The 26,197-nt window shown below is 50.4% G+C and overlaps 1 protein-coding gene across 1 annotated transcript in view; it reads left to right on the forward strand.

Annotated features, from left to right (window-relative positions):
- Nucleotides 1-26,197, forward strand: part of PAAF1 (proteasomal ATPase associated factor 1) — a 504,864-nt gene that overhangs the window by 44,182 nt on the left and 434,485 nt on the right. The window contains exon 3 of the mRNA XM_069640133.1: nucleotides 18,676-18,779. Within this exon, the coding sequence (XP_069496234.1) occupies nucleotides 18,676-18,779 (104 nt within the window). The remainder of the gene's footprint in view (nucleotides 1-18,675; nucleotides 18,780-26,197) is intronic.

Raw genomic sequence — 26,197 nt, forward strand, 5'->3', positions numbered from 1 at the left:
TCTTCAGCAGGTGATAGGGAGTTCAGGTCCGTAACCAAGCCATCCATCTTAAAGGGGCCGTGGACATTGGTAACATCCTCAGTTCCCATATAACCAGTAAACATTGAGTTCATGGAAGTAAAAGGAGGTGGGATGAAACCCTGTCTTTGCCATTCCTTGTCTGAAGAGGTGGGTCACCCCCAGTGGGATCACGCTTGCCCTGACCCTTGGAGAAGATATTGCGTTGCAGGGTCACCTCTCTAGTCACAAAGGGGGTGGCTCCCCCTTGGGTAGAAGGGATGAATTCCCTGGATTCGTCACACAAGCTATTTAAGAAAAACAGCATTATGAACCAAAAGAGGGTTCAGTGAGCGAATAAATAAATAAAAAAAACAAAAAGGTGAAAAAGTCCCTTCAAACCGAAATATGCAATTCGGTTACAAGATTGAAATTGGAAAGGGAGAATTATAAAGGGAAAACGTGTGGAACAGGGTTAAATGTAGATGCAGTGATGGAGGAAGTGGAAATCCAAGATGGGCCAGTAGGAAGGAACACCAATATTACACAAATAAAATTGAAGGTGTCCATCAAAAACATGACTTCATGCTAACATTTCTAGCAATGATATATTTGGGAGTGAAACACATGGATCCTAGCAGACCAACATTGCATAACCTCTCACAGCAGCCTAACATGGCGTGGCATGAAATAAGATAGGATAGCAAGCCCAAGAAAGCATAGCCTTTGAAAGTCAGTCAGTGGATAGCACAGATGGTGTTGGGCAGCATGGTGCAACCACATAGCCATAGCATGGGATAGCGTAGCATACTAGAGACATGATAACGTAACCCAGGCATAATAGCACCACAAACATATTAGCATGCCTCCTCTCCTCTCACATGGGTTCTCTCTGCCGTCTGACTGCACCTCCCCCAGCTCTGCCAACCTCGTTCACAGACATCCTTCTGATGAAACGAGTGTCAGCTGCTGCCTTCACATCCACCTTCGTCCCACTGCAGACTCTACCTCTGACCCCGCTCTCAGCAAGCTCCATCTTGCCATCACTAACACTCTCGACATTCTTGCCCCAGTCATGAGGATCCACCTGAAACATGCCACCAAACGTAACAACCTAGTACGATTCTGAACTTGCAGCCCTGAAATGTAAGTGCAGAGTTGCGGAATGGAAGTGGCAGACCTCAAGCTCGCCCTCCGATAAACTGTCCGGTCGCCTTCTCCAAAGGCAATATCGACTCTCCATTTGTACAAAGAAAAGGTTCCACATCCAGGCTTGTGTCTCTGGTGCATCCAACAACATGATTGAACTCTTCAAAATCTGCAAGGAACTAGCCAAACCTTCAGCAGTCTCCACCTCACCTCTTCCCTCTCAGGACCCCTGCAATGCATTGGCCACACATTTCACTGCAAACACTCAGGACATACTGAGCACTTTTGTCCTTTTCCCCCTCCCCCTGCCACCTATGGCCTCCCATCCTAGCTCTGCCTTTCTTTCCTCCATCTCTCCTATCACATCCGATGAGGTCACTAGAGTTGTCCACTTATGAAGGTCTCCTCCAAACAGGTCCTCCTCCCCCTGTTCTTCCAGAACTATTAATGACATTATCTGCTCTCTTGCTACTGGGTCTTTCCCCTCTTCCCTCAAGCACTCTCTTGTGTGCCCCCTTCGGAAAAGACCTTCCGCTGACCACTTGTGTCCAGCTAACTACCGCCCCTTCTCTATCACCCCCTTCCTTGGGAAACTCATGGAGAAGCTGGTCTTTCCCCAATTGACCCAGCATAGTCTGCTTGTCGGTTGCCTACACAACCATCAATCTGGATTCCGAGCACCCAGAGGCACGGAAACCGCTCTCCTGAAAACCTATGAAGAACTGCTTGCATCTCTTGACTCTAACCCTCCAGCTATTCTCATTCTATTTGATCTCTCCTCTGCATTTGATAGGTCAACCACTCCATCCTCATAAAACGGCTCCACGTTAACCTTGGTATCTCGGAGCAGGCACTGGACCGGCTGACCTCCTTCCTCACTGACCCGTCCCTCCAAGGTTATCCTGGGCTCGTTCTCCTCTCCCACCTCTATGTCCACCTGTGGCGTTCCCCAGGGCTCCAACCTTTCTCCCTGGCTCGTAAACATCTGTCTTGCACCGCTTGCACACCTAATTTCCATCTTCTCCCTTCACTTCCAGTGTTATCCAGATGACACACAATTCTTCTTCAAACTTCCCTCTGATCCTCTCCTTAATTCCTCCTTCATTCCTGACTGCCTATCTGCCATCCAGCCTGGTGTGCCTCCAATGATCTCTGCCTCAACACCAGCAAGACGAAGATCCTTCCCATTAGAACTCCTGCTCCCTCTTTCTTCCCTTCACTGTGGCCACCCTCTACGGGCTCTCCCCATTTTCCTTCATCTGCCCCAGAAGCTCAATGTCTCTAGAGCTCTGGTACGCTCTAGGCTGGACTACTGCAACAGCCTCTTCCTTGATCTACCCTCTTCCTCTCTACATCCCCTCTAGCAAATGCAGAATAAGGCTGCAAGACTAATCCTTCGCCTCAAGCCCAGGGGCCGCATCTCTCCACTGGCTCCCGGTTGCTGCAAGGATCAAATTCAAATTCCTCTGCATCATCTATAAGACTGTCTGGGGCCGGGGACCACACTTTCTACAACTGGCTCCCACCAAATTTTTACGCTCCTCCAGTGCCAACTCTCTTCATGTCAAGCACTTCTATAAACAGCAGTGTGGACAAATTGAGCCAAAACCACTAAATATCTCAAGCATCTTCTTCCTCCACCCCATCTGAATCAACAAAATGAAGTGGAGGATTCCCAGAAATATGAAGCAGTTCTGCTTTTTGATCATCAAAGTTGGTTAGAACACAAATCGGGTATCAAACTGGTAACTTGTCCGGACACCTTAAATTGCTAATTAAGGTGTTTGTGAATTGATGAGGGGTAGTGACTGGAGGAAGTCCCCTGGTTCAATGTATCCCATCCTGATGAAGGCCTGTTAGATGGCCCTATCCTCGTGAAGGGCCAAAACACACTGTGTCGACCTGTAATGACCTACTGTGTCTGGTCTACATCCTTTTTCTTAAAAACATGAGAGTTATGAGATTAAATAATCTGGCAGCCCAATGTTCTATAAATGTGGCTGATTTGTAACCATGTCGCAATTAGAAAAATCTGGAAATTCATCATTTAGTATTGTACACTTGGTTTGAGATGAAATTAAAGGCCTGCCGTATCTCCTCAAGTGTAAACTAAGTTGTAGTTAGACTTATGGAACAGTAGATTTTCTGCTGTTTTCCGGCATGTTATACTAACCCCAGTTTACACAATTTGCACATTATGCAATGTTTTGAACTTTTGCGATGTTTGCCCATTCTTGGTGATTTATATGTGTTGATTTTATCCATTGGTAACATTTGTAATAAAAGTGTTTTTAGATAGTCAGGCTTAGGCGTGATGCAGTTTTAATTTGGGATGCATCAGACTACATGTCTCTAAATCTACGGTGCAACAAAGGAGGGGTAGCTTGCTTCACATGTGCCTGTCTTTTGGGATGTTTTGGAATACATCATAACCGCTGGCATTGCTGTTGGTAACCCTCCAGATCATCGATTTTTCAGTCTGCCATACCATTACAAAAGTGGAACGCCTATAAGCAATTCAGGATTCGTAGGGCAACATAAGCAAAACTGAAGGTTGATGGTTGACAAGTTATTGACTGGGTTGGAGCATTTCCGATTTACATTGGTATTTCCCCTTTTGTAATGGCACGACAGCCTGATAAACAATGGTCTGGAAAGCTGCACAGAGCAGAGCCAGATCTTATTATGAATTCAAAAACATTCAGTCATCAACTTTGTTTTACTACATTGGCTAATCAAAATCATCAGCAGTTCACTTTTTTTTTTTACTTTGTTTTTATTAAGCATTTTTAACAGGCAGTGAACCCCAGGTACCCCCAATAACAGCAGTAACAAAAGAAAAACAACAGTACAACAGTACAAGAGTACCAGAAAAAATTCTGCTCCCCAAACCCATCCCTCCCACCCACACATAACAAAGCCAGGACTAACCATACAATGGGTATGTACCACAACAGTATTGAACAGGACACGGAGAAGGAGCAGATCCCAGTGACTGACATAGTGGGGTCAAAGTAATCAACAAAGCGCCAGGGAAACAGATGCATAGACAGTAAAGGACCCAAAGGGGCCCAGAGACCCAATAACACTCCGGCATTAAAGTCTCATAGCCGCACAGTCATCATTTAGGAGAACTGCTGACCATTCCTGACTAAATGAGGGGATTGCATCATTGACCATAGCCGACAACCTTTCGTAAGTAAAAATGGTCCACAGTTTAGCAAGCCACTCAGACTTGGTGAGGATAGAGGAGCCCTTCCACTTTTGGGCGAGAGCTAGCCTTCCCGCCCTCAAAATTGCCGCAACCACCCTAGGAAAAGCACATTGCCCAGAGTCCGCCAGGGGAGTACTCAAGAGAATCTCCATAGGATGAAGAGAAGGGGCCAAACCCACTATGTCCCTAATCCAACTAAGCACTTCGGCCCAATACACCTGAATGACCGGACATTTCCACCACAGGTGGAACCAGGTGCCGCGCTGAGAGCACCTTCTGGGACATAATGGGGATACCCCCTCAAACGTCTTAGCCAGGGTGGCCGGGGATGGTGCCAAGAGTGAAGCACTTTGAAGCCATGCTCCATGGCTGAAGTTTACAAGGACCCCGAGAAAATAGATCTAAAAAACGCTCTCCAATCAGACTCCTCAAGAACTAAGCCCATCTTTTCCTCCCATACCTGTTTAAATGTATGTCTACCCTCCAGGTAAGCTGTGATGAGGGCACTATAGAACCTAGAAAGGGAACCCTTCCTCGACGTGGACTCTGTAATGACTCTCTCGAAGGGAGTGAGGGGCTAAGACAGGCTGGGCAGCCACCTAGGGTGGGTAAGGATCCCTTTAAGGCGCAAGTACTCAAAAACAGAAAGCAGATTACCCCCCATTGCTTCCGCCAGGTGGACGTGTTCAATGAAGAGACCCTGACTGAAGAGCTGACTGGCCCGCTCCAAACCCTTGTCCGACCAGACTTGGGCGTTGCGAAACCCCCTAGAGCTGAGATCGAAAGGAGGCCCCCAGATGGAAGTCAGGGGTGAAGGACAGGAGGAGAGCCATTCATTGTCTTTGTCAGGCTTCCAAGACGCCCACAAGGCGGCAAGGGTTGGATGGTTTTTTAAAATACGGGGGGGGAGGTGGCAAATCCACTCACCCCCTTCTGAAGTGTTAAGGTTGAGAGCTTCACTCTGGCCCTTTTGCCATTCCATATGAAACAAAGAACCTGGGTTTGCAACTCCCTAAAGAAAGCTTCCGGTATCACAATCGGAAGGATAGAGAAGAGGTATAAAAGCCAGGGCAAAAAGGGGGGACCAGCGTACCAAATCCCTACTGAAATTCGCCAGGAGGGGGGGGGGAATTGAGCTCAAACAACTTGCCCGGGTCCCTGGAGATGGAAGCACCCAAGTATGTGGTGGACACTCGTTCTACTCTCAGACCCTGCACCTCAGACTTCTCCCCACCCCCCGATCGCCGTATCTCCCGCGCTTATTGGCATGATGCTGGATTTAGATATGTTGATCTTGAGCCCTGAAAAAGAGCTGTAAGCTCTGATGAGCGCAAAGCGATGGGGAGAGAATCACAGAGATTTGTCAAGTAGACCAAAATGTCATCTGCGAAAGAGACAACTTGAACTCCAGCTTGCCGCAGTGTACCCCTGAGCTCCCCCGATCCGACCGAATCGCAATGGTCAAATGCTATATTGCCAGAGCATACGAAAGAGGGGACAGGACAGGCGAGTGCCCCTGGAGTACCCCTGGAGAGGGGCAAGTACAACGAGATTGAACTGTTGACCAATACCCTTGCTACCGGACCATTATAAAGGGCTGATATCCACCCATAGAACCTACTCCCTAAACCAAACTTCAGCAGCACCTTACCCATATAAGGCCATTCGACACAGTCGAAGGCCTTTTCTGAGTCTAATGAGAGGAGATAGGCCTCCATGTCCCGCCTCGAAACCTTGTGCATAAGGTCCAGTGTCTTCCTCACATTATCTGTCTCTTGCCTACCAGAGACAAACCCGACCTGGTCCCCATGTACCAGTGTTGGGAGATGTTTAGCCAGCCTATTGGCAAGAAGTTTGGCCAGGATTTTAAAATCAGTGTTAAGAAGAGAGATAGGTCGGTAAGATTGGCAGCGGGAGAGATCTTTCCCTTCCTTTGGGAGGACCACTACGAGGGCCAGAACAGAGCAAAATGTTTTGAAAAAGCAGACCGTGAATCCCTCCTCACCAGGGGTAGTACCCACTTTAAGCGAGGAGATAGTGTCTATTATCTCCTGCGGCGTGATAGGGGCCTCCAGGGAGTCAGCCCTCTCAGGGAGGAGGTAGGGGATGGTAAGAGAATCCAAAAACCGATCAATGTCGGTGCCATCTCCCGTATAACCCGAGGAATAAAGACCTTCATAGTATTTCCGAAATTACTCCGCTATCGCGCCATCGCTTGTAACCTTAACTCCCTCGTGGGATAGCATCTACCCTCCTACTCTTTCTAACTTCCCTCAACCTCCAAGCCAGTAATCTGTCCGCCTTCTCCCTAGATCCTGTACTTCGCTCACGGCTAGATACACACCAAGTCACCGTCCCACACCTTGCCTCCCCCTTAATCATAACATATCGACCTTCCTGTTCGGAGCGCTGAGCTCTGAGAGTAAAATGGGCCTTGGTAGACACCAGGATCGCAGCGCCCCGTTTCTTTGCCACATAAGAAGAAGCAAACACGTGTTGTATGGAGCGTGCCCTAAGCTTCGGTTCCTTTCCCTTAATCCAGTGGGTCTCTTGTAAGAAAAAAACATGAAGCTGGAGCCTATCAAGCTCCCTAACCACCATGGACCTTGTGGTAGGAGAATTTAACCCCCTTGCATTTAAGGACCCCACAGTCACAGTGGGCGAGACGCCTCAACCATCATAAAAAGGAATCCCATCCCCTGTGCCCCCAGGGAGTCCCTCACTGCCCCGCGTCCTGTGCTGCGCTAATTCACCAGAGGTGACCCCTAAGGTACCCATTCAGCTGTAACAACCTCCAAAACCTGGCATAGGTGGCATCCAACCCTGAAAAACTATCCCCAGCAACAAGTCCCCCCCGACCCCCAACAACCCTGAGCGCCTGGAAACCGAATAACGAGAACATTGTCAACCAGACCGGGCAACCTGCACCCTCCCCCACCGGACTCATTAAAACAACAATCTACATAACAAGAGCGCCCCACCATCAAACTCCCCCAGATAATGCTCCTACAAGATTCGCCCATAACCCCGGGCCTCCTCCCCGCAGGAAGAAACGGCAACCAATACATTACCATAGTCTCTTCCATTGCCGTCTACCCCCACTCCATCCCCCAAAGCCTCCAATATGACCTCCAGGAGGCCAGGGACCACCCGCCAACCTGACTAACAAATGACACTCACCAACTCCCACATGTGGCCTCGGACAACCCCACCATTTAAGATCAGACTCCGGGGAAGGCAGAGCCACCCACCAGAACTTTCTATTCCCCCGTACCCGTCTCCTCTCCGATAAACCACTTGAGCGCCCATTTGAAGACTGCGAGGGCCCCGCCACGTCGCTCCACTCCTCAGGGTAGCCCCCAGGGGCTGCGTCTCCCAGGAGCTCCCGGGTCACTCTATGAATGTCATGAGAGTATTTATAGCCCTCCTGCTCAAAAGAGAGAGAAAAGGAGTGACCCCACCTATACCGAGCCCTCAAAGGCGTCTCCTCGCTAGAGTGAGAGCCGAGAGGTCCTGATAAATGGAGACTTTGGCACCATCCCACTCAACAGGCCCCCTTTTGCGTGCCAGCTCAAGGATTTTGCATTTCTCTGAGTAATGGTGGAAGCGCACAAGAATGGACCCGGGACCCCTGGCGGGGGCACCAGCCCTATGGCCCCTGTCAATGGTCGGCACTGTAGTGTTGGAGTCATTAAACAGCTTGCTGATGATCTCGTTGACTATTCTAAGAATGTAAGTCTGCGCTTCACCCTCCCAATCCAGAACCCCCCAAAACCTCAAGTTGCTACGTCTCTCCCTGTTTTCCAGATCGTCGAGCTTTAACATGAACTTCTCCTCTCTGCGTTCCAGTTCCGACAAGTGCGCGTCCATCTGTGTTTCCAAGGTATCAACAGACATCTGGTTTGTCTCAAGCGATAGGACGCGGTCATCTAGCGAGTCCACTTTCTTGTCAAGGGTATCCAGCCTCTTGCCAATATCTGCCCTGAAGCCGCAAATCTCTTCCAAAAGAGCTGTCATATTGTTGTTGACCATTTGGGTGTCTATCCTCTCCGGCTGTACCGGGCCTGGGGTTCCACCTGCCGCAATAGCTTTGTCCGAGGCATGGCGGAATTGTTGCAGAGACTGGGCCCAGCTCATGAGCCCCCAGAATAGGCAGGAGCTCCCCCAAAGAACAACAGGATCAGGCCCGGTCGGAGAGTTCAGTGGGACAAGGCAGGGGGCCGCCCAGGCCAAAGCCAGAATGGGAGGGGCTATCCAAAACAAATGTCACTGCCAAAAGAGATTAATGTCCCCGGGGCCCACCCGTTCAGTTGCTGGTTCAAGGGTGCTCCCATCCAGCCCCCCCCAAGCAGATTCCAGGGGACTGCAGGAACGGGGCTCGGGAACACAGACAGTAGGGCCAGAGAGGGCAGAGTTGTACACCCCCCAGGCAAAACTTCCTCTCCTTCTGACTTGGGGAGACCAAACGCACACCGCCACCCGAGCGCCAAGACTGAAATGCATGCAAGATGGGAGGACCGGGGGGCTGGCGCACTTCCCCCAACTAAGCACAGGAGACCAAGTGTGTTTGAAGAGTTCCAAGGGTCACCACTCCACCACACTAGTCACAGCCCCTGGCTCACCCCCAGATCCAAGTGGGGCACCTTCAAAAACCAGGCCGGGGCCCCAACCACTGCTCTCCAAAAAAGGCACCACCAAGGGGGGGGCTACAACAGCAGAGGGCCCAAAACCAGACGGGGACCCCCGCCTCGGACCCCCTCCAACAGCACCGCCGGGCGCCTCTAGTAAAACCAGCTCCAGTTCAAGAGAAATGCCCTCCCCTCCAATTCGCTCCAATGACAGCTCCGTGAGACACAAGGCTCCCTTGGGGAGAGGGAGGACAGTGATGACTCCACCAGCTGAAACTCCAGGGCCCTGGAGGGGGGGGCAGGGGCCCACACGGGGCACTCTGAATAGATCAGTCCAGCCCGGGTCCTCACTCCCCCCACTCGCAGGCCCCCACCAACCGCGTGACACCACCGCAGGAAGGCAGAGCCCCCCTGGCCCCTCACAGCTCCCCCCCCCGCCCAAGCCATCTGCTCACCAGTCTTCCACGGGTGGGAGGGGGGCCGTAGTACCACCACGCCACCAAGCTCTGCCAGTCTCCAGGTAGGCCCGCGATGGGAGGCCGCAAACAGAGCACCAAGGCCAGCAGGGCCGCCCGCTCCTCCTCCTCTCCACAGCGGGCGCACCCATCCACACGCCCCGGCTCACCTCGGCGCTCTCTGGATTCGGGGGGGGGGGAAGCCCACTCCTCACAACTCGCAGCCCCCCCCGGACCAACCACCCGACGAGACAGTTCGTGTCACGGCTCCTCCGAGACCCCGGCACAACAGCGCGACTCGCGGGCGGCAACACACCAGTCCGGGGCTGCAGAAGGCGGGAACTCCGCCCCACGACTCTCCTATCAGGATCTCTGGGATTACGTGACCCCGGGACCCTGCACTTGGCTCACGGTGTGCTCCGGGGGCTGAGCCAGCACACAAGGGGGTCCAGACGTCACCTCTGGGGGTTTTGGGCAGGCTCAAGTCCCGAAAACAGCGATCCTTGAGGGAGACTGACAGAGATGCTTTAGAACATCTCTGCGCCCCCTGCTGGCTCCCAGTTCACTTTTACATTATCTTTTTGTCTTTTCTGCCTGAAAATGGCTCTTAAATGTGTCTGGGTGTCCCCAGTGTGGCCACTTCTTAAGGTGCTGGGGTTGTCTTTGTCAGCACCTGCTTCTAGAATCCTCTTGTTTTAGTATCGTTTTAGCACACCAAGTTCGAAGGGATTGGGTCCTCCGACGTATTCCATATCTATGACAGTAATCACCACAGCTGTGCTGCTTCGGAAAATGTTTGGCGTCTGCGTCCTGCGTCGATGACGTCGATACGCCGCCCTCGAGGACTTCCTCCGACGGCCGACGTCACTGGATGTTATAAGTAGGACGCACGACGCCCGTAGCCTCAGTTCCGTTTTTTCCGCGAACGTGTTCGCTTCGGGAATCTCGGCGCGCCTCGACTCTTTGGAGTTTCTGTTGCTTTATCGGTTCTTCGAACCTGTTTGTGAAATATTTCTTCGTGAAGATGTCTACCTCGTCTTCCACACCGTGTCTGGGCTTTAAGAAGTGCGGGGACTGTGGGTCCAAGATGTCGGTCACGGACTCGCACAACGCCTGCCTCTGGTGCCTCGGGGGGGGGGGGGGGGGGGGAGGGCCCCATGACACGATGACTGTGTCGACTGCCAGTCGCTCACTTCGAAAGCCTTGCGGGAGCGCAAGAAGAAGTTATCTGTAGGTAAGGTGTCCAAGCCCTGGAAGTCGAGGTCTGCGGGGCTTTCGACGGACGACTCGAGGGGCGACTCTCCGCGTCGTCGACGGAAGTACATGTGGGTCTCGGTCCCGGAGTCGGTCTCGCCACTCCTCTGCCTCTTCGAGGCACTCCCGGAAGCGCCGTCATCGGTCGCCTTCCCCGTCCTCATCCGATGACTCCGCCCGTCGGCAGGTCACTTTCCCCAGCAAGCATGCGACACCGGAGGAATGGGCTTCCTTCGGGAAGAAAATGTTGGCGATTCTCGAATCGCAGGGCACTGGTCCGTCCGCCCCTCCGAGTCGGGTCGGTCGTGATCAGCCGAGAGACACCGCTCGCACGCCTTTGGGCTCGGGTGGTCATCGCGATTCGCGGGAAAGGTCCCGCTCGGACATGGGGAATCGTTCTCGGCATGCCCGGTCCAGTTCCCGGTCCTCGACGCGTGCGAGACCGTGTGAGCCTATGAAGTCTTCGAGGAAGACATCGACGGACTCTCTCGAGGCTTTGCCTCCGAGGAAGTCGTCGACGGCGTCGGCGCCCAGGATGTCGAGGGACACACTCGGGGCTCTGCCCTCGAGGCCTGTGTCGACGCTGTTGGCGCCGTGTCTGTCGTCGATGCTGATTCTCTCGATGCCGGCACCGATTCTCTCAACGCCTTTCAGGGCTGTATCGATGGGGGTACCCCGTGGCTCGGGGGAACCACCTAGAAAGGCTCTGGCCAAGGTCAAGCATGGCTTTGGTTCCAGTTCTATGCCTTCTTACCACCATCTGGAATTCATTTCAGTGGTGGATGAGGGTTCTGATGATGGCATGGTGCCAGACACGGTGCCTGACGAGATTCTCTCGGGCCATAGCCAGTTTGAGGACCTGAGGCAGTCCCTGCATGATGCTAGTGGGCTGGACACCTCTCCGGAGGTGGAGTTTTGTAGGCCTGAGCCTGGCTGTCATGCCGATTCTTCGTACCGACGCCTTATGTCACGGGTCACCGAGTACTTAGGATGGTCTGCTGCCCCAGGGGAGTTTGTTCAGGATGACCTTACGGATATCCTCGACATTGGTCCACCAACTGACCCGGTACTTCGTTTCATATGGCTCTACAGAGGAGGCTGGCGGCGGCTTGGACTGCTCCGGAGAGTCTCCCGGCAGTGAGTAAGTCTTTGCCGCGAAAATACCGCCCAGCCAGTAGTTACCCCTGCTACTTGTCCAAGCACCCTACTCAGGAGAGTTTGGTGGTGCAGGCGGCTACGGCCCCGGCAAAGCAGGCGTCGTACCCTACCATCCCTCCTGATAGGGACGACAAGCGTTTTGACGGCTGGGCGAAGAAAGTGTTTTCTGCAGGGGGTATGGCGCTTCAGGCAGCCAACTCCATTTGTGCCTTGTCTTGTTTCACACACACTCTGTGGAACTGTGTTTCCTTGGCAGATGAACATATTCCAGAAGGGGATGAACAGGATGGTTTCCTTGCCATGGTTCAGGATGGCAAGGATGCTATGTGGGAGGCCGTTCAGTCAGGTTTGGACATGGCAGATTGCGCCAGCCGGTCCATGGCGGCGAGCACCGTAATACGCAGGTTTGCGTGGTTGCGGAAGTCGGGGTTTGCTCCTGATGTGCAGGCCCGGCTCCTCAACATACTCTTTGACGGGGAACATCTTTTTGGCAGCAGGGCTGACGAGAGCTTTGAGAGGTTGCAGACCTCAAAAGCTGCAGCGAAGACATTGGGCGCTGCAGTTCGACAACCTCTGCCTTTTCGTCCTAGGGGACAGCAATGGAGGGGAGGTTCCTTTCGTTATTACTCATCCTTTGGTAAAGCGAGAGGAGCTGCCAGTCACCACCGTAGGAGTGCCAGCCGTGGAAAACAAGGTACTCGAGGTGCCAAGGCAGCTCGGACTGTTGCCTCTTTGCCCTCCGGCAACGCCGCAGCCGCTTCAGTTCAGTCATGAGGCCATGCCCCATGGTTCGCCGGTTGGGGGAAGGCTGGCGCAGCATCTTGCAGAGTGGCACGCCATTACTTCAGATGTGTGGGTTCTGGAGATCATAACCTACGGCTACTGTCTTCCTTTCCGGCAGAGGCCTCAAGACAATCCACCGGTAAATCTCTCTTTGAAGAGTCCGGATCCGCTCCTTGCGCAGGAAATTCAATCCCTGCTGGAGAAAGGCGCCATAGAACTGGTGCCTGTAGCGGAGAGGAACAAGGGATGGTATTCCCCTTATTTTTTGATTTCCAAGAAAGACGGGGGATTGAGACCCATCATGGACTTGCGCGGTTTGAACAAGCTCCTCAGGAAGGACAAGTTCAAGATGGTTACTCTTTCTCAAGTCCTCCAGGCCCTTCAACTTCAGGACTGGTTGGTGTCTCTCGACCTCAAGGACGCTTATTTTCATGTGCCGATCCATCCGAAGCACAAAAAGTACCTGAGGTTTGCGGTTAGCGACTCGCACTTTCATTTTCGGGTCCTGCCGTTCGGATTGACCTCCGCCCCAAGGGTCTTAACCATGCTCATTGTAGTGGTGGCAGCGCACCTCAGGAAAGGGGGGATTCACGTCTACCCCTACCTGGACGATTGGTTGATAAGGGCGCGCTCTCCCGAGCAAGTCCTGGATCATCTGTCAGTCACCTGCCACTCCCTCTACAAGCTGGTCTTCTCCCTCAACTTAAAGAAGTCCCATTTGACACCTACTCGGAGGCTCCAGTATATCAGAGCGGTGCTCGACACGTCCCTGGGGCAGTGTTTTCCTCCCCAGGTGAGGGCTCATCACATTCAGCAGATGGTGCACAAGTTTCAACTTGCCCAGACTCTCCCAGCGTTCGAGTTCTTGAGACTGCTCGGCCTCATGGCATCCTGCATTCTTCTGGTGCTAGAGGCCAGGTTGCGGATGAGATCTTTGCAATGGGCACTCAAGCTCCAGTGGTCTCAGTCCTCCGGCAGGATGTTGGACCCTGTTCAGGTGCCGTCTTCGGTCGCCCGGGACCTTCTGTGGTGGGCCGACGAAGGCAATCTGATGAGGGGGGCTCCATTTTGGCTGCCCTGGCTGGAGGTGACGATCGTGACGGACGTGTCCCTTACGGGATGGGGAGCTCATGCCAACGAGTTGACAGTCAGCGGTCGTTGGTCTCTGTCGGAGTCCAGACTCCATATCAATCTGTTGGAGCTGAGGGCCGTCGGGCTAGCCCTGAAAGCTTTTCTGCCGACTGTGCGAGGAAAGAATGTGCTGATCCTGACGGACAACACAGTGGCCATGCACTACCACAACAAAAAGGGGGGAGGCAGGGTCAATTCCTCTGTGCAGGGAGGCGAAACAGAACTGGTTCAGGGCAATCCAGCAGGAAGTTTCGATCTCGGCAGCTCATCTGGCAGGAGACGAAAACGAGACGGTGGACGCTTTGAGCAGGCAGAGCGCGATCGCTCACGAGTGGGAGTTGGCTCAGGAGATTCTCCTGGAGATCTTTGCCCTTTGGGGGACCCCTCAAGTGGATCTTTTCACCTCCAGTGTCAACTGGAAGTGTGAGAGGTTCTGCTTGCGGGAATTTCCTCCAATCAGAGCCTTAGGAGACGCGTTCATGGTGGAGTGGTCATGCCCACTGCTGTACGCGTTTCCTCCAGTCCCCGTCATCCCGCAAGTACTGCGGAGGTTACGGAGGTTCGGTTCCCAGATGATTCTCATTGCTCCGGCGTGGGCACGGAGGACGTGGTACCCGGACCTTCTCGACTTGTCAATCTGCCCTCCACGTCGTCTTCCCTACAGACGATCTGCTCTCACGGGAGGGGGGTCAGGTTCTCCATCCAGAGGTCAGGTCCCTCAACCTTCACGCTTGGTTTCTGAAAGGTTGAGGTATAAAGATTGGGACCTCCCTGAAGACGTGATGGAGGTGTTGCTTTCGGCCAGAAGGCTTGCAACTAAGTCCCTGTATCGTTGCCGTTGGAGGAAGTTCTGCGACTGGTGCAGGGTTAAGAATGTGGATCCTTTTGCATGTGAAATTCCCATGGTTCTGTCTTTTTTGCTTTCTTTGGCCCAGAGGGGCCTTCAAGTGGGTACCATTAAACGTTATCTGGCGGCGCTGTCCATCTTTAAGCACTCATCTGAAGAGTGTTCCTATTTTAAAATTCCTTTAATTTCTCAGTTTCTGAAAGGGCCCATTAATGCGTTCCCTCCGTCACCTTTCCAGGTGCCCAGTTGGGATTTGAACCTTGTTCTCAAGTTTCTAATGGGTGCTCTGTTTGAGCCTTTGCATTCCTGCCCTTTGAGACTGTTGACTCTGAAAACTGTATTTTTAGTTGCGGTCACTTCTGCTCGCAGAGTGAGTGAGTGAGTTACAGGCACTTTCAGTTAGGCCACCCTTCACTGTGTTTCATAAGGACAGGGTTGTCCTTAGAGTTCGTCCTTCTTTTCTTCCGAAGGTGGTGTCGGAATTTCATTTAGGCCAGAAGGTTGTTCTTCCGAAGAGGAGAGGCTCCATAGGCTTGATCCCAGGAGAGCGTTAAGCTTTTATATTTCACGCATGTCCCGGGTCAGAGTGGATGATCAGCTCTTAATTGGGTACGCTGGAAAGCGTTTGGGACAGGCTGTGAAGAAACAGACTTTGTCTCGCTGGATTATTTTGGCTATATCCGAGTGTTACCGCTTGGCGGGTAAGGACCCAGCGGTCGTTTTACGGGCCCATTCTACCAGGGGTATGGCTGCCTCTACTGCCCTGCAGAGGGGTGTTCCTATTCCGCAACATCTGTGATGCAGCCACCTGGGCTTCGGTACATACTTTTGTACGTCACTATTCCCCCGATTCCATCCGGGGGCAGGATCTGGCCTTTGGCAAGGTGGTCCTTTACTCGGCAATTTGATTGGACATGCTAAATTTCTGTTTTCTAAAATTCTTTTTCCCACCTCCTTGCATTGGTACTGCTTTGGGAGTCTGTCATAGATATGGAATACGTCGGAGGACCCAATCCCTTCGAAGAACAAGTTACTCTCTTACCTGGTAACGTTCTTTCGATGGGATGGTCCGACGACGCATTCCATATCGCTCCCTCCCTGCCTTCCCCTTTACAGAATTTCTTATGCGATTGCAGCTTACGTTTCCGCAAGGCTTTGTGTGTCAGACTGGCAGAAGACTGGTGGCACACGTTCTGGGTAAAAAACTACAACGAGGCTACGGGCGTCGTGCGTCCTACTTATAACATCCAGTGACGTCGGCCGTCAGAGGAGGTCATCGAGGGCGGCGTATCGACATCATCGACGCCGGACGCAGACGCCAAAGATTTTCCGAAGCAGCACAGCTGTGGTGATTACTGTCATAGATATGGAATACGTCGTCGGACCATCCCATCGAAAGAACGTTACCAGGTAAGAGAGTAACTTGTTCTTCTCAATAAACATGAGACCTGACCAAAATTGAAATTATAAAGTTATCATGTGGATGAGGAATACTGCCAGTGTGGTATAGCTATGTGCTGCATATATATTCATTCATGAATAGTGTGGTGAGTCGGAATCAGTAGACTGACAAGGTGGCATTTTGAGTGAAAAGGTTTTTCATTATAACACCCACAACCTATGTTTCTGGGCCCTACTTCTAAAGAAAAGAAAGAAGTCTATGAGTGCTCGTCAGGATGTCATACAAAGTAAATACAGTGCACCATCCAGAAAACCTATTCTAACCTCATTACTGTTCCTACCACTGTGAACACAAAAAGCCTAACTTTAAGAAAGGGGACTCTGTCTCAAAGAAATTAATGGTGACTGGTTTCTGACCCCAGCTTGATGTTTCTTTATCGAAACAAAGGGGCTTCATGCCCCGTTGCACAGTTCAAATCAGAAGAACAAAAGTCTCTTTCTCCTTGGTTTGGTCAAGCACCTTTCTCTCAATCTCTGGTTTTCTTCTACCATTGGGGTTTGCCTGGTTCCTTAGTCCACACCAGGTATTCTTCTTGGTTTTCCCATCTATGAACTTTCTGATCCTATTTCCATTGAATTATCTCCTGGGGTTTACCCCTCTTTGGGACTACTAGTCTCACAACCTGCCTTGGGATTTGGTGTCTCTCAGCCCAACTTGGGGTTTCTCTTATCTTACCCCGTCTTGTGGGTCTTGAGTGTCTGATCTCACTCTCTTATCCCACTTTAGTGTTTTGTTTCTTTTACCCCGTCTTGGGGTCTCTGGCCTATCGGCCCACCTTCTGGTTTCAGTGCTCTTCCCCACCCTGGGGCTTCTTGGTTCTTTTCCCACACTAGGGCTTCTCTCTATCTCTTTTCCCACTCTAGGGATTCTTGTTTATTTCCCCATACTGGGGTCATTTTGGCTTTCACCCCATCTAGGGTTATCGTGTCTCCTCCCTCCTCCCTCGAACAACTGTGTACTTTTTCTGTCGCAGCGGCATTCCTCTGGGCAGACGATCTCCGCGGCTCATGCAGATCCGCAAATCCACTTCTTTCCAAGTTATCTGCATCTGTTCGTCAGTTTGGCTTCATCTGGCATATGTTCGCTGGTTCATCTGTGTCATGGACTGCGGGCGACAGCCAACCACTTCTGGCGTGGTCTGGACTTCTCTGCTTGTTCGAGCTTTGCTGGCTTCAAACCGTCTCGGAAAGAGCAGCGTTCCTCAGGCTTCTTGGGTCTTCTGCCTAACGAGCCTTTTGTGTCGGGTTGCTTCCTGCCTCTGCTTTCCAGGAGGACGTCTTCTCTTGTGGCTCGCTCCACAGGATTTCCTCTTCACTTTTCTTCTCTCTTGGTGTCAATCGTATGGCCTGTTCAATGTTCAGGCTAAGATAAGAATGGACATTCTGCTGACTCTGTGCTTTACGTAAAGAGTGTCTTATCAGATTGCCCATTTCTAAAGGATCACACACACACAATTATCCTGATTCCCTAAATAGCCAACAAACAAATGAGACTCTTCACATGAGGGAGGATGGATAAAATCCCTTTCTGGGGATTCCTTATCCATTAAGGGGGTGTGAACACCAATGGGATCCTGCTTTCCTGCTTGCCTTGTGCTCTAGGGTGTGTTAGCTCACCTCCCTAATCCCAAAGGGGCAGGCTCCCCCGTTGGGGAGTAGGGACGAATTCCCTTTAATTTTTCACAATACACTGATCCCAGCAAGCACGCACTTGAGTTTACTGCAATGTAGACATTGCTGTGATAACATTAAACTTTTCAGGAGTACAGAAACCTTTTCAGGAGTACAAACTTCTTTTCCTTCTCCTGCTCATTTTATTTGTTTAAAACTACACATAAACTGGTTGAGTATTTGAAACTTGTCGCAGAAATGGGTGCGTTATTTTGCATTGTGTTGCATGTGCCAGCCCACACTTTTCTGCAGTCTCCTTTAATTATCCAAAGTATGAAAGAAAATCAAGTTTATGGTTCTCTACTATGGTAAAACAATAAATGGTTTTTCGTTCTTAAGTTGGTTTTTATTTCCAAATTGCTCTGCACCCCTAATCCCAAAGAATAGTAGTGGGGCAATGAAAAGGGCATGTACTTAAAAACAATAAATTGCTTGATGAAACTTATGCAAACATCAAAATATCTTGTAGGTGCAGTGATGAGAAATACTATAGATGCATTGCTCTAACTTAAATGTATTTCCATAAGCACACACTTACCTTAACACGTAATGAGGAAAATCTGTTAATGTGTATGACATCGCCCATTAACCAAATTAGCCTATATTGCTGATGTATGTTTGTAATACAAATGCCAGCAGATTTGCCTGGTTGTCAAACCTGGGAGGAGGGAAGGGTGGAGGGGGACGGGAGAGCATATTTATGCACACTACTTCACTAATATGAATAAAATCAGGTTAATGATGACTCTTGTCTGTAATTACTAGATGCACTGGCCAGACTAAACTATGGTCATGTAAAGTATCTGACATTCTTATTCAAGGGCAACATTGTCATTCTGTTTAATTGACCACACTCTTGGCATAAAATAAGGTACAGCTATTTCTTATGAGTTTCTTGGGCACCAAAGATTTCTTTTTGTGCTGCAGGGAAGCCCACCTTGTATGGCAGCCTGAAGTGTGTAGCAGTAGGATCCGACGGTGTTCCAGAGATCACAGCATCAGAAGGTTTCCTTGTAAAGGAAGTCACAAAGGTGCTTTTCTCACTTTTGTTTAATTATTCTGTGCATGTGCAGTGTGCATTGGATGGTGTAACCTGTGAAGCACTAGCTGTATTTTAATTTTGAAAGGTATTTGAGAGAATTCATTTTAAGCCATCCGTGAACATACATTTACAATACAGTTTCCAGAAATTGATTTATAGAATTTGGCAATTAAAATATTCTTGATGAGCAAGTTAACTTATTTGGTTAGCAATGTTGTACTAATATTTTGTAATGCAACCAGAAGTTATTTGTACCCAACACATACAATGAGCAACAATACAACATGTTTGGGCATCTCTGAAGTAAGACATTAGTGAGATGAGTGTCTGTGAAATATAAAAAAATAGATATGATAAAAAGGCTCTGAAAACAGTTTTCAGTGCAGTGTTATGTGCAGCTGGCCGCAGTAGGGGTTGCACAGGGCAGTGTCCCGTATACAGTATGCTTGCACCATTATTTGCTGTGTAAGGAGAAGTTTCATTAATTAAAACGTTCACAATGTTAAAGAAAGGTCTTAGCTGAAGACTAAGAACATGGTATGGTGTTGCAGCAGGCAGAGTAATATCAACTTCAAGTAAACAAGATAGTCCTTGGTCCCACGGATACCAATGGTTTTCGATCCAGTGTTAAACACCACTTTAGGGGGAGGGCAGGGCTGGTAACTGCTCTCAAGCCTTAGCCAAGTAGACCCAAGTGCACCAGTCCCACCCTGCTCGCTCACAAAAGTGGTATTTATGGTTTTTAGCACTCTCAGCCCCACATCTGGGTTGCTGGTATTTTTTTGTTTGTTTTTGGAGACCAGACTTTGTGCAATTCATGCTTACCTTTAAGAAGAACCTACACATGTCTACGATTGAACTATTTTCAGGACCTGGAAGTGGGCCAGGAGGTGCGTAGGCGAGTGAGCAGGGGGGCTGGCTAGGGGACTCACTCTGGTGGGGCAGAAGGGTAGAGGTGAGGCACTCCAGTGGCCTGGGGAACCACCTCCAAGGTGAAGGATGGGCAAGGTGGAGTGGGCCTGCATGAAATCACGATGGCTACTTGATGATTCAGCTTGCGTTTCCGGCCTCATGATTAGCTAGTTCTCTCCCCCAGGTGCTAATATATAATGCAATCGTAATGATAACACAAAGTAAGCTCTGGAGACTAACTGCAATGTATGGTATTGAAGTTGGTCTGTAGAGGATAGATGAAACTATTGATCACTTTTTGCATAAGCATCTAGTTAGCGTTGTGTATTCATTATGTAAGAGGAAAGAAAGTAAGAGACTAAGCAGAGTGGGTGGTGTAGCAGGCAGCGAACTGGAAAAACTAAATGGAATATTGTTTGTTAGTGGACAGCTCACTTTCTCATCATGTACATTTTCAAAAGCATTCAATCCTCTTCCCTTACAAAATAAACTATAGTTGACACTGAGATTTAGATACACTATACTTAACTTTAATGAAGAACATGGAGATGATGCCGTGTTTTAAGTATAACTATTGTAATTATGCATTATGTAACAACTTACATTTTTAGGAATGGAATTGCTGGAGTGTCTTTTAAAAGAAATTACACGTCAATAAAAGCATCATCCTGATTACTTCTGGTTTTCTTTTTTTATTAAAAATAAAAAAATGTTTTAGTTAATACTCCCACAGAGGCCTTTGGCACTTTTGAGCATGGAGCAAACTATTACTGCTGCTCTCTCTCTCTCCATTGACCCCTTTGAACTTACAGTGAACAGAGAAAATAATGTGTAAACAGCCCTGAGAGTAAGAGTGAAATGCAGGGTGATCTTTGTCTTCATTGAACCGGGTAATTTTCCAGCTTTTCTACAAATGTCAATTTAATTAGCAAATCTACAGAATTGCATAGCAAATTGCGTATGTTATGCCTTGCAGTATCCCGTTGTGCATGATTGCTAAGACACTTGAGAAATGTCAATGCATAAATAGTAGTGTTTTTGATTTTTGCAAGGAAAACCAAGGGGTCTGTCAAGTAGCCTAGTTATATAGAAGTTTCAGATTAATGTAGTTTTTTATAGCATTTGATGTAAGAATCTTTGGAGATGTTCACAAGAATGTAAACGGTACTGTGTTTTTTTTTAAAATGATTCCTGAATATTTAGTAGTGTGATGGATGCAATGCCCCTAATACATACTTGAAACATTGCCTTTCCACAATCAGTGGAATGTTTGGGGATTACGTGTTCAGAAGAACCGCAGTTTGAGGGTGCTTGTCATGGGACCAGTTGCCAGGTGTATCTTGGCTTCTCCATTAGCATGTCACTGCTTGAGTCTGATGCCCAATCAAATGTTGGTGTCTGAGAACCTGTATTAAGCCGCGGTTTATGGCATAAGCTCAACCGATCCCATCCGCTTTGTTGATAATTTCCAATAAACTAGCCTGTCGTGAAGCAGTGTTAAAATGCACAAAAAAAGGCAGTGCTGTGGAGCAGCCAACAATGGCTGCTTAGTCTTAGAGCTCTGCTGTCTGCCGATGGAACAACGGATAAATGCGGCGACTCTCTGAGGTTCCCAGCATCGAGTGGTGGATCCTGTAAATGTTATGGTATGAGGAGGCTGCGTCTTGACTTTTAAACCAAATCGCCTGTTCTGTGGTGGAGAGCGAGTGAGCTGTACAGGGAGAGAGAGGCCGCTGCTTCCGCCGTGTTGGTGCTTTGTCCTGAGTGCGGCGATCAACCTACCTGAAATCTTCGTCTCCTTGGCTCCGGCGGCTGGCACCCTGGTGTCGTGGGTCCTGGACCATGTTGAGCTGTCCCGCTGGTGCTCTGTGGAAGTTTGCTGCTGGCTGTGCTGGAGGCGGAGTGGACGGGACCGGACTGGACGGCGTGGGAGGCTGGCCCCAGGCCGGGTGGCCGCACTGCTCGGAGCCTGTGTTGCGGCTGGGGTGCCCTCCTGCTCCGCTGAGACCGATTGGCTGCACTGTAACCCTGCGGGGGACCAAGGCAGCTGCACGGCTAGGTTGTGTTGAGGGCCGCTGCTGTGCGTTCCGCCCGGTGGCGTTTCCCCACCCTGGGGAGAGGGTGTTCCCTGAGGTGCGGCTCGGAGGCGCCGTGGGCCGAGCGGGGCGAGCCTGGAGGCCTGCGGGTGAGTGCGTGTGCGAGGGCTCCCTATCTATCTGCTTAAATACCGATTGCCCCTAGAGCTGGGCTAGCACCACCATTACTGGCCGTCCTGCCGGAGCTGCGCACCAGTTTGGGGCAGCAATCCCTACTCTACAACCCCACTGATTGCGTGCCGGGGGGCCCTGGACACCAGTGCTGCGCGCCCAGGCTTATGATGTCATCGCCCCTACGGCCCCACCCGGCCTCAGGGGACTCCTGTTAGTGGCTCTCTTGCCGCTGGGCCAGCCACACTAACTGACCTGGCGGCCTGTCGCTGGCCCGTCTCAACACAAGTGCATCGACACCTAGGGCCCCTGTGATCACGCCTGGCCCTATAGACTGTCAAACTGGTATCACCACAGCTACATTACCGCCTCATGAGCAGCCTCACTGAGAGAACTTAAATCGAGACTTACTCGCCTGCTTCCTTCACTATGATCGCGTCGTGGGCGGTTGGTGGGACTGTGCACTGGCTGCAGAGGGGTTCATAGGTTGCCACCCGGCTTAGGCCTGCGCGACCTCTGGGCCCATCTACTGTCTGCTGGAATTCGCTGTGTAGGGGGCCCTCCTTTGGCTGTTTTTTTTTTTTTTTCTCTCTTTCGCCCTGTGACCCTCAACTTGGCATTCATCTGCAATTCGGGGTGGATATCCCACTGGCTGGAGGTTCACCGGAGGTCTCGGCTGTCTCGGCTGTGCCTTCAGCATACGGGGACTACTGTGACATATATCTCTGAAACTAAACATGTCGCCACATCTTGCAGTAAATATTTATCCAACTGGACAATGTCGAGCAGAGCGCGTGCAGCAAATAAAGTGGGAGCTATGGACAAATTTGCCAAAGCCACATCAAGAATTGAGCAGGGCCATACCTCATCTACTCAAGACGAGGAGACAGAGCACGAGGATCCTCATCCCTCAGCCGACCTAACTGCCATTATGGAATCCATTGCCAAAAACTTTGCATCTTTCCACGAAAAGCTGGATGATATAAATGCGAATGTGGCATCGCTTAGGTCCACGCTGGACCAACAGGGCAACAGAATTACTGAGGTGAAAACAAGGATCAGTACCACTGAGGATGAAGTGCACGTGCTGCAGGACACAGTTGCAACTTTGACCCGTGATATGAAGTTTGTGAAAGCGCAATGCGACGATCTGGAATCCAGATCGCGAAGATGCAATATACGCATCGTGGGGGTACCCGAGAACTCTCTGAAGGGACGATGGAATTGGCAACTGAAACTCTGCTCAAAGGATTACTTGGCAATCCAGAGCTCTCGCCCTCTTCTTCGCTGGCTCCGCGCCCTAAACCGGGCGATTTCCCAAGGGCCATAATAGCGAAACTGTTGAGTTACCGAGACAGAGACCATATACTCTGCTTGGCACGCGAGAAGGGGGGAACTTCGCCTGGACTCGTAGATCATCAGAATCTTCCCAGACTTCTCAATTGGAATGCAGCAGGAAAGGCGTCAATTCGTCGGAGTGAAGAAAATGCTGCGAGAGAGGAATGTTCCATATGCAATCCTGTTTCCTGCACGCCTCAAGTTCACCTTTTAAAAACAAGATTTATTTTTTTACTGTCCCTGATGAAGCGGTGCAATTTATTGAGCCGCAGATACCGCTAGACAATCCCTCTGACCACATGATGGAAAACGACTGAGCGGGGAGGAGCCCTGCTCTGCATGAGGTCCCATGTATAGGGTGCTATTATTTCTTCTCTGTTCATGTGTTACTTGAATTTTGGGCAATGGGACCTGCCCAAGAAAATGAAAGTTAAACGTGATGACCCAAGTATTGTTCTCATGGCAAAGCCCAATGTTAGCTGTTGAGGTTGTAATGGTGCTACCTGATATGTGGGGCATGCTATTGATTGCGTATCCGCTATATTCTGAAGTCTGATGTATTATTTATCTCTGATGAGAGCTTTGTTTAACATTTTCAGTTGCGGGGTCTGCCACTATGTGTGCGAAACTGTGTTGGGAGACGCGGAAATTGTAGTTTCCAGGATGTGTGATAAGTAGCGGTTTTGCTACGCTCAGTCGGAAGTTGGCAACGCAGCAGCGGTGCACCCCACTGCGACTGCAATGGTTGTTTGGGTGTCAATACGACGTACAGGCCCCTGTTGGGCCCTAGCCGTGGTTGGGCCGAGTCGGGGGAGGACCCACCAGCATATGGAGGGGGTGGGGGGTTAGACACACTGCAAGTTGGGGCAGGGCAGTGAGGGTGGCGGGGGCTAAAGTTGGGGAATGTTTTGCAGAAAATGGTGGAGGGAGTGTGGCATTGCACATAGCAAGCAGACGGCAAGTCTTTATAGCTAGTAGGTTCCCAGATGTACGCGGGGGCGGCAGCCAGGCCTCTGGCGTCGCAGCCCCGCTGATCAGCTGGGGTCATTGCAGATGCATGTTATAGATACTTACAGGAAGGCCGCGAGAACCACTGTGCAGGCTTATAGCATCAAGAGTGCATTGCTCTCACAACCCTTACCTTATGAAACCTGTGGGGGAAATCAAACGTCACACGTTGAAACTCGGTGAGGGGGGCACTTTGCTGGCACAGTTGAGGGCTCACAATGGCGGGCAACCGGGGATGTTTCCTAATATAATGATATGTCTGTACGAATAATGTCCTGGAATGTCTGCGGTATAGGGAACTATACAAAAGCCCGAAAGATCACAGCATATGTGCAAAAATACTTTTATTACAGGAGACCCACGACCAGGGCCATCTTGCAACATGTTTGGCACCCTCCTGGGGCCTTAGTAGGTTCTATACTACATACTCCACGCAATCTAGGGGTGTCTTAACACTAGTACATAAGTCGATTAAATTTACATTGAAGAAGAGTTATGTAGACACTGAAGGGCGGTACGTAATCTTATATTGTGTGATAATGGGAATGGAGTACCTACTAGTAAAAACATACGGCCCAAATGTGGATACTCCAGATTTTTTTGATACCGTGGCCATGCTGCTCATGGGGTATGTTGTGTCCCAATAATATGGGGGAGGACATGAATTTGATCTTGAACAATGACCTAGGTAGGACGGGCACAGCTCCCAGGGCTCTATCCCGCGCTGCCAGGATACTACACTCCCATATGACATCACTTGGTTTACACGGCGTGTGGAGAACTCTTCATCCTTTGGGCCGAGAGTATACATATTATTCCTCGGTGCATGATAGTTCATCGAGGATTGACCTCTTCTTGATGGCCGGGGGAGCGGTGGGACGGGTGGTTGATTGTCAAATACTAACTCGTACATTATCCGACCATGCTCCAGTGTATATGCAGATTGAGATTGGCCCCACTCCTTCGCGCCGCCCTGCCTGCCGCTTTGGAGGCTCTCCTAGATATTTGAGGCGGAAATCCTCTTGGACATAAAAACGTTCTTTGAATGTAATGTGGAGCAGAATACCGCCCTGGGGGTCCGTTGGGAGGCCTTTAAAGTATACATTAGGGGCATGTCCATTTCACAGGAGGCGGGAGTGTTAAAGACTATAAGGCGGGGATCTACACAGATCCGAGACTAGGCTCAAGGCTCTGGAGCGCGAGAGTGCGGCCGTGGCTGACCCCCTAAAATTAGCAGAAATCAGGAAGGAATTGGAGGTTTTTGAATCCCATGCTCTCAGGGAGATAAGGTACCTCTCCCGCCCTTCTGCGGCTAGAATGGTGAAGGTGATAGACCAGGGAGGACGCTTGCTAGGGTGGTCCGGGCAGAGCGTGGGGGGACTCAGATTGTATCAGGGATGCACGGGGCACACAACAATGGTCAGATAAACAGATACTGGATAGGTTCACAGAGTTTTATACTGAACTATATACACCACCACAAGAGCATAGCATACCTGATACCCTGGAACTCCTCGACCAAATTCCTATGACAGAAATATCTCAGGCAACCAGGGATCAACTCTATTTACCAATCACACTTGAGGAAATAGTTCAAGCGAAAACTGATCTCCCTAAGGGTAAGGCCCCAGGGTCAGACGGCCTTACCTCCGAGTTCTATCAGGAATATACAGCGTTGCTGTCACAGAGGTTGTTGGAGGTCTGGTCCAAGTCCCTCCGCAAAGCTATCCTTCCTCCATCATTGCGTGAGGCGATCATAACCATTTTACTCAAGCCCGGGAAGCCCAGAGATGAGTGCGGGTCGTATAGGCCATTGTCAATTATGAATATTGACACCAAGATATTTGCCAAGACCATTGCGAATAGGTTTCTTCCTATTATGCCATACCTCGTTCACGAAGATCAGGGCGGATTTGTCCCCGGACGGTCTACCGCCCTTAAT

The sequence above is a fragment of the Ambystoma mexicanum genome, chromosome 7q, assembly GCF_040938575.1.
Source record: "Ambystoma mexicanum isolate Mex_15411 chromosome 7q, UKY_AmexF1_1, whole genome shotgun sequence".
In the NCBI taxonomy this organism is placed as follows: Eukaryota; Metazoa; Chordata; class Amphibia; order Caudata; family Ambystomatidae; genus Ambystoma; species Ambystoma mexicanum.